An 8,644-nucleotide genomic window follows, 5' to 3' on the forward strand; every position below is an offset into this window, starting at 1 on the left:
AGTGGTTAGTGCCATGGGGTGGCATGGATGAGGTGCTGGGGGGGCTTTGAGATGAGAGAGGTTATCCCTAGCTGGGGCTACATGAAGGCTGAGAGAAGTGGCCCTCAACCTCAGTATTTACATATGGGAAATAAGGGAGAACTTTGCAGGGAAATGGCACATGCAAAGGACTGAGGTGGGAAACCAAGGGGCATGTGTAGAGGGGTGTGTGGCTGGGTGGGCCTGGCATGCAGGGGAGGGTGGTGGGAGATGAGCAAGGGAGGGGGCAGCCATCAAATGCTTCTGGGCCAGTGAGTGTCTTTCTCAGGTGTGCTTTAGACACATTCACCCAAGAAGCAGTGCGCGCAGATTGGAGCTAGAGAGCCAGGAGTCCGGGAGAGAAGCGAGCCGGGGCTGCTGCAAGAGTCCCACGAATGAGGATGTCGCTACCAGCCCCTCCCACAGCAGGACCCACATGAAGTGGCGGCAGGGCTGGCTTGGCTCAGAAGCACCTTCTCTACTTCCTTTGTCCTAGCAGCTGACAGCACTTGCCCTTAAGATACCGGGAGCGAGGGAGGGGGCACCTGGGGCGCTGCTCGGGGGCCGGAGAACGGAGCCCACGGAGGCAGCCTCACTGATCCCCCTCGGGGCTCGCACTCCAGACGAGCTGCAGACAAGGGCCTCACAGGGGCAGTACGGGTCTCCAGGCCCCTTTCCTCCACAGCAGGGCCGACTCGCGTCTGCCCAAATAGACCGGTGCTCCCATCTCCGCTGACTCATGTGGCGGGAACACCAGCTCATGTGCCAAAGCCTGGGTTGGCTTGTGTGACCCCTCCATGGAAGCAGACCAAGTGAGCCCGCGTACACTAAGGCCTATAATTCGGGCCTGGCACTTACTTTCCTCCACAAGACTGAGGCACGAGGAGGGGCAAGCTCTCCTTCGCCCTTGTCTTGTTTCACACGGCGACAGCCACTGAGCCCTGGTGGTATTCTGGTGACCAGCAGGTATGCAGGATTGCAGGGGAAGAAAGATCAAATAGAGGGGAGGGTACAGACAGAGAGGAGGCTGGCTGTCAACAGGCACTAGACTCTGCTAAGAGAAAGAATCCCATCTTTGGAGAATATGAAACCCAAGGCTTCATCACAGGGATTGTAGGCAAGTTACTCCTCCTCAGGGAAGGGGTGGGAGCAGGAAGCCTCTGCCAAGGCTGCCAGTTGGTGAAATTGCATCTTTAGGGGAGGGAAAATGCTTCTACCATGGGGTCCCCAGGTCTCTATCCCTACTTTTTGGACAGAAAGATGGGCTAAAATTCAGGCCAAGGCTGCGGTGAGGACTCTAGACTCCCATCTCTGCTGCTAGGACATGGCTCAGAGCATCTTCAGACCTATGTGCGTGGGTGGGCCTGCTGTTCCCTGTCCCCAAAGGCCCTCCTCCATGGAACGAGGATTTGCCGAGCTTCTCAGCCAGCTCCTCCCAGAGAAGGTGGACTCCTGTGAACAGCCCTGCAGGGAGCTGTGTCCTTCTCCCCTTAAGGCAGGGGGCAGAACTGGGGGTCCAAGTGGGCAGGAGGGACTCTGTGTTTCCAGCTTTGGGGAACATGCATTCCAGGACTTCGGGGGGGAGGGGGGAGGACTCCATTTAAGCCCATAGATGGAACTCAAACTCCCAATGGGACATTCTTGTGCCATGGCCACTGGCCTGTTTTGCTGCCTGGGCCACGCCTGCAGCTGTGTCCCAACGGAGCCACCAGCCAGCGGAACTAATGTCCTCTAATGAGATCCGGGCCGGAGTGGCCGGGTGGGTTTTATTGTGTGTGGCTTGGTAATGAGACTCCTCATAAACTGAGAATGAAATTAGGGTCTGTGCAGACCAGAGGGGGGTGGGGGACAGCCCAGGAGTGGGAGTCAAATCTGCCCACCAAATCTCATCCCCTTTCCCCTCTCTGCTGCTCCGTCAGGTCCACAATGCTTTCTGAGCACCACTCCGCCCCTGGGCTAGGCCCACGCCCTGGCCCTGTGCCTGCCTGTGCCCTGGGGCTCCGTGCTCACATCTCAGGGGCCCTGCCCATGTCTCAGGCCAGAAGGACATCGCTCCCCCGACCGTCCAGCTGCTCTGTTGTTACGTGTCCTTACCGTGGGCTCTGTGGTCAGCTCTGCCTGGGCCCCTCTCCAACCTATGTCCACAGCTTCCTTCCCCAGGGAGTGGCCATGCTCTGGCTTGTTGTGGGAGAGTGTGAGCTGGTGGTGGTTGGCGAAGCGAATTACCATCTCACGGGACACATTCTACCATAGCCTGGCCCAACTTCTTCTGTATCTGTCCATCCCAGCCCACTGCGTTGTCCTCATCTAGGGATCTGGAGCCAGAAGCGCCGGCATCTAATTTGGCTACACTGGCATGAGACGCTCAGCCAGGTACTAAACCCAAATCTCGCTTTCCTCATCTGCAAAATGGAAGAACTACTAATACCACTCACACGGGGTTATTGAGAGGATCAGCTGAAACTATGAGCTGAAAAGAGTGCTCCAAACATTATCATTATTATTGGCGAAAAGATTCACTCTGCAACAGGAGAAATCGAATGAAGGACTTTCTGCCAGTGAGAAGGGGGTGACCCAGGTGGGATTCTCAACCCATCTGGCTGCAGCATCTCATCAGATGAGTGGACTGCTGGAGACCGTCCTGCTGCCCACCCTCCCCCCAAATGTGGAAGTTTGAAGGGAGGCAGGGCTGAGTCCCAGGCCCTTCCTGCAGACCCCAGGCTGCTGTCACAGCGAGCGCTCCAGATGGGCAATGGCGCCCAGCTGGGCCACTGCCAGGGAGTGAGGCGGGTGCCGGGGAGCACCCTTGGCGACACGCTGCAGAACAAAGGCCGCACAGCACCTGCTGCTTGTGTAGTACACGACCACCAGGGCCGGGCTCATGCAGGTGCCTGCAGCCAACCAGGCCAGCTGAGCCCCCAGGGCTGCCATAGCCTCTGCCATCACTTCCAGGTGGGGGCGGGGGCTCACCGCCCAAGCAGCTCCTGGTTGGAGACAAGGGTAGTGAGGTCAGCAGAGTGCAGGCAGCTGCGTGGCTCTTTCTCAAGAGAGTACAAAGTTGGCACCGCCCAGGTGGCAGACCCAGAGGGGGCCAGGACCACTCAGAGGAAAGGCACAGAAAACAGGAGTAGCTGCCACTTTCCTGTACATTTATCACATGGAGTGACAATGTGCTAAGCACGTTTCATACGTTATTCTTGACCAAATCTTCACAAACCTCCTTTGAAATCTGTATTAACAGAAACCCATTTTGCAGATGGGAAAACTGAGGCCTACAAAGTGATTTAACAGTCCACTCAGCTAGCAATTGGTAGACTTGGGATTCAAACCCAGTTCACCTGGCCCTATTTTGCTGTCTCACTATGGTGGGTGGCCAAGATGGGGTAATCTCCAGGTTCTAGGGGCCCGAGCTACCTGTGGCTCCCTCTTGACTAGAGCCTTGGACAACTGCTGCTCTGTCCTGGAAGACTGAAAGGCACAGATCCCATAAGCACCTGAGAATACATACCTATTGCCCCCCACTCTCCCATCCCAGGATAAACGTTGGGATTTTCCATTGCCCTAAAAAGCCTACAGTCTCCTGTCAGGAAGTCTTCCTCTGTGTCCTTCTTGGGTCTCTTCTGTTGCACTGAGTAATCTCTCCCTGTGGAATGGGTCTGATGGGTTTTCTCCTAAACTTTCCCTCTCCCCAGCTCCCAGCCCCAAACCACACAATAGAATTCAGAGATTAAACGGTTAACTGGACAAAGGGGTGTTATCTCCAGCTCAGGGCATTCCCTTTGCAAGGTGATCCCTGCTCAGATCTTAAGTTACCTCCTACCCCAGCCACCACATCTGCTGCGGGCTCTGCAGACCTGGTCTCTATGGAGAGGGGCGGGCATCACGGGGGAGAAGCACTTGCCAGCTGGACTTGGGCACAGGGTGCTGGGCTCCCAGGACTGCCCTCTTCCCTACTCCTTGACCCTCATTCCCACTTCTCTTTCCAACAAGGCGGCTCCTGCTTTCTGCTGCATGAACCGGAATGCTTCCAGGCACACGTATGTTGCCAGTCTGGGCACACATGTGGTTCTGCAGGGCTATTCATGCAGGAGCAGAGCCCATACTCACGCTCCTTTTTAAATTCCTAGAGTATGCCACCTTTCTCCCTGGATGATCTTCTTCCCCAAGTATTCACGCAGGAAGCAAAGATTCCTAATTAGTAGCTGAAAATCTATCTCCCATGGCTCCTCCCAGCTGTTCAGAGATCATGAGAAGCCGTGGGCAAGCGAGGCCCCAGTTAACACCAGGTTCCAGAGCTGCTCTGTCTGCCAGGGAGACAACTGGAGGCTAACAAGAGAGGAAGGTCTCTCCAGGTGAGCATCTCCCTGAGGATGCGGAGGCCCTATCTGAAGCCAAGGTCAGAGCAGAAAAAGAAAGCACTGTCCAGGCTTCCCACTCCAGGGGACCCGGCAGCTCGTCTTGGAAGGGGCTGGCTAAGGGCAAACCCTAAGTCTCCTCCAAAGTCACCCTCACTGACACTCTGACATAAACACGGGCATTATCAAGGCCACTCACAAAATCCCAGTCAGAAAGCCCTAAGAAGTCAGTTATACGTGCATATATATTTGATATATGTTTATGGCTCCAGTCCTATGGTGACTCACAGATACCAGTGCCCACACCTCCTTGTCCTAGTCCCCATGGGTCTGCACGTGCACAGTGCAGTGACTTGTAGATAACCAACACAAACACACAAAGCCCTGCACACATGCATGTATGCACACGCTCTATAGTGAAGGTGAGACTATATGCAGATGGTCAGAAATATTATAAGCTAAGTCCCACAGCTGGCTAATGTCCATTTTAGCCTGGCACACTGGCTAAAATTCGAAGTTAAAAAAAAAAATTAGCACAACAGATGCATACACAGACACCCACTCTGTCTGTCCCTCCCAAAGGTAGGAGCCATTTAATTTGCCAGGTTAACCAGGAAAGATACAATCAGGAAAATCGAAGGTACATTCACACCTCCCTTGGGTGTTTTGTTTGTGCTGAACAATGAACATTAGTCAGCTGCTAGACAATGGCAGTATCGTAGACAGAGCAACTGGGGCCGACCCTCTGCCCAGGGCCTGGCCCACTTGCTCAGCCATCAGCACCAGGATGCTGGCCGGCGACGATCCTGGCAGCATGCAACTGGATCTGGAGTCAGGCAATGGCCAACGAAGTGGATTCATTGTGCAAAGCTGAGTGGCGGCGAAGGGAACTGATATCAGAATCAACAATGCATCACAGCTCATCGGGCCATGGACGGTCAGGCTCTGAGACACCTTCTAGTCCACTCAGCCGGGGGTGCTGGGCCCAGGCTCTGCAATATCCCCTCCTCCCTTCCAGCCTTGACTATTAGGCCTTGAATCGGATTCTGAGACACTCTCCACAGCGCTGCCTCCAAAACGGACACTGAGATTCCCGTTTACACATGCTGCAAACCCCAGGCCAGCGGAATTGGTTTTGCCGTAACATCCTGCCCAGCCAGCCCAATACATGCCTGTCTGTGAGAAACGGGGCGAGAGGAAAATACGCCAACAGCCCTGACACTCTGAGTTTCAAAGGAAACTACCCTGACAGCGAGCTCTGCAGAGGCTGCAGAGAAGGGGTGTGCTGCGGCCCAACAGGTCTTCCGAGGGTGTGCATGACACCTGGGGTGTGTATTCTCTTTCCAGACAAAAGGTTTGGGGAAGCCAATTAGGGAGGGTGTGGTGTAGGTGGGACACCAGCTCAGCGCACCTGCTTCTAAGGCAGGTTCTCTGTCTCCTCCCCCAGGCTCCTCCTGTCCCTCTTTGGGATGCAGCCCCTGTCCCCACTGGCCTCCCCTGAGTTAACGGGCAAGAACCACAGACTGTCATCTTAGAGGCTTGTGGGGCTTCACCACCCTGCCTGGTGAAGTCTGTGTTGTCGAAAACAGACTTCTGTGTTGACACTTCAATAGCCAGATTTGGAGTGTTCTGAAGTCAGGGGGCCATCACACACACAGCAGGTGCTCCCCACCCCGTTACCCCCAGAGGCTCCTCTCCTCACCCCTCCATGCTCCCTGCCACAGCCCAGAAGAACCCAGAAAAGAGCATCAGACTGGCAAGTCCCCAGAGAGAAGCAGCAGCAGCAGGCAATCAGGAGGAAGCCAGAGGGTGGTGGAAAGTGGGATGTGGGCAGGCGAGTTCTGGGCCTACCAGCTTCTGCCCAAGGGTCAGATGGGCACTACCATATCCACCTGCCTCCCTTCACAGAGGCCCCAGGGGCACAGGCACTGGGTAGAGGAGCTGGCGAGGGCAGGAACTCCGGCTGGGCTGCTGATGCTACCCAGCCATAACAATTGATCAATCCAATCAAGCCTGTCTGAGCTGTGGTCCCTTCTCTGCATCCCATTCCCTCAATCTGGATTTTTTGTTGGGGGAGTGCCCACACTTGAGCCAAGTGAGAGTGTCACCTCCCTGCCCCCACTTCCTGAGTGGGGTGGAACAGGGAAGGTCTCCAGCCCCCCAAAGAAGGAATCAACCACTATGCATCACCAAGCTGGGGGAAGAGAAAACAAAAGGAGAGGGGAATGGGGGTAAATTGTTCCCTCCTCTAACCTTCCTGCCCTTTAACTCCTAGTGTGCCAGATCAACTAGAGCCCCCAAGAAAGCTCTCTTCTTGCTGGGTTTTGGCCCTGGACACTGTGCAGTTCAAGAGTTCCAGAAGCCCAAACCCCAACAGTCAGACAAGTCCTAGAGCCTGAGCTTCTGCTATCTCCTGCCAGCTGCCCAGGGGGTCCAGCGGGAGAGGAAGACCTCGCACTCTCACCACGACCACCCTCCGAGGGAGGAACTCTGTCAGGCCCCTTTGAAACAGGCAGTGCCACCCCTGTGTCCTGCAATTTGTCTCTGCACACACCTAGCAGGGCAGTACCCTCAGGCTGCAGGGGTGGGGGCACCGTGGTGGCTGGGCTCCTACAAACTGCTTTGGATGCCATCGGCCACTCAGCGAGATGTGCAGAGTCCTGGCAGTGAGCTGGACCAAAAGGGGTATAGAAGCCAATGAAGCCAGGTTCCTGCCTCCCAGGAGTGCACTACAGCCTAACTCGGCAGCCAGGCTGGTCCCTTGATCACAAACTGCCCCGTGAGTCTGCAGCATCGAAGGTACCTCCTTCAGGTCGCTGCCAGCGGCGGCTGCGATCTAATAGATATTCTTGCCCCGCGCAGAGCTGGTCTTGCTGTACTCCGACCTCTTATTCTGCCATCCTAAAGCCAGGACCACGTGTTCCAACCAAACCCCTACCGTCCCCCCAAAACCCCAATCTAGCTTGAGCAGGAGGTCGTCTCAGGTTTCTTCCCAGTGGGCTGGAGGCACCCCACCCCCACCCGGACCCGCGCTGGCGTGGCCAGCCACCGTGCCCGGCAGCTTCCCCAGGGACACAAAGGGTTAAATCCAGGCGAGGGGACTCGGCCGGATTTGCCTCCTAAACGCATTTTCCAGTTCATTCCCCTGCACAATACGCCCGGGCCGGTCCCAGCCTCCGCCCCCACCCCACCCGTCAGAGGGGCCACCGTGGGCCACCCCAGGGTCGGCGTCGGGTTAACCCCTCGACCGCCGGCACCTCGAGGAAGGACACGAGGGGCACTCTCGGGAAAGTGGGTCATGCAGCCACCTGGCTGGCGCGAAGCCCGAGGAGCCTCCTCCGGGGACAGCCGCCCTAACTGGGAACGGAGTTCCGAGGCGAAGCCCAGCCCCGCGCCAGGCCGGGAAGCTGCGATCCCGGGAAAGGAACCGCAGGTGAGCGGAGCGCCGCCTGTGCCGCAGAAGCCGGCTCTCCGCGCCCGCTGTGGGGCGACGTGGGACGGGAGCGGACCCGAGCGCCCGAGACCGTCTGGCAAAGGGGCCGGCGAAGGAAACGCAGCCCCCATGCCATCCTCCAAACCCACAGCCCACCAGCTCCGAGACTGACGCCCTCCCCCTGGGGCTGTTGTCTCATACCCCGAGATGGTGATTACCGTGATTATTTTGCATTTATGTAACATGCAGTGTTTCCAAACTGCTTCCCAAGCTGAGAGCTGGTTATTAAATAAATAGAACGCTATTACATATTATTATTTTTGTGAAAAACTGAGGGGAGAAAGTGCTTTCTTGCTACATAGAGACGTGCATCCGACTGCTTCCCTGCAGGGCAGGCTGTTCGGCTTCTCAACCTCTTTTTCTGCGCCGTGCCCCTCGCCTCCCCCTTACCTAAGCCGTGACCTAACTTTTCTGGCTCCTTTCACTCCCTACAACCCAGACGTGCCCGCCATCCAGCTCCCAGCCCCAGGAAGGCATTGGATGAAAAAAAGAAAAAAAAAAAAAAAAAGGCAGAGGCGGAACGCGCTTACCTGGAAGGAAGAATGCAGTTAAGCCGAGAGCGAGTCCCCACCAGCGTCCAGCGGCGCCCGCAAGCCCCATCCGAGCCATCGGGGGCCGGGGGTCCGGCGAGAGGGGCCGCGAGGAGAGCGCTCCTCGCGCTCCAGAAACCAGCCCGGAAGACGAAGGCGGATCACTGCCGGCCGGCGGGCGCTCCGAGGATCCAGGTCAGCCGCAGCCGTCGGCCGGGGCGGGGTGGGCTGGGTGGGATCGGCGCGGC

General features: G+C 56.8%; 1 protein-coding gene across 1 annotated transcript in view; it reads right to left on the reverse strand.

Moving 5' to 3' along the window:
* NECTIN1 (nectin cell adhesion molecule 1) overlaps positions 1-8,591 on the reverse strand; it is a 66,689-nt gene extending 58,098 nt beyond the window's left edge. The window contains exon 1 of the mRNA XM_087433820.1: positions 8,397-8,591. Coding sequence (XP_087289946.1) covers positions 8,397-8,475 — 79 coding nt within the window. The 5' untranslated portion in view covers positions 8,476-8,591. The remainder of the gene's footprint in view (positions 1-8,396) is intronic.
* Positions 8,592-8,644: the final 53 nt, after the last annotated feature.

This window comes from Ceratotherium simum, chromosome 7 (genome assembly GCF_057802395.1).
Source record: "Ceratotherium simum simum isolate JZ-2026a chromosome 7, ASM5780239v1, whole genome shotgun sequence".
In the NCBI taxonomy this organism is placed as follows: domain Eukaryota; kingdom Metazoa; phylum Chordata; class Mammalia; order Perissodactyla; family Rhinocerotidae; genus Ceratotherium; species Ceratotherium simum.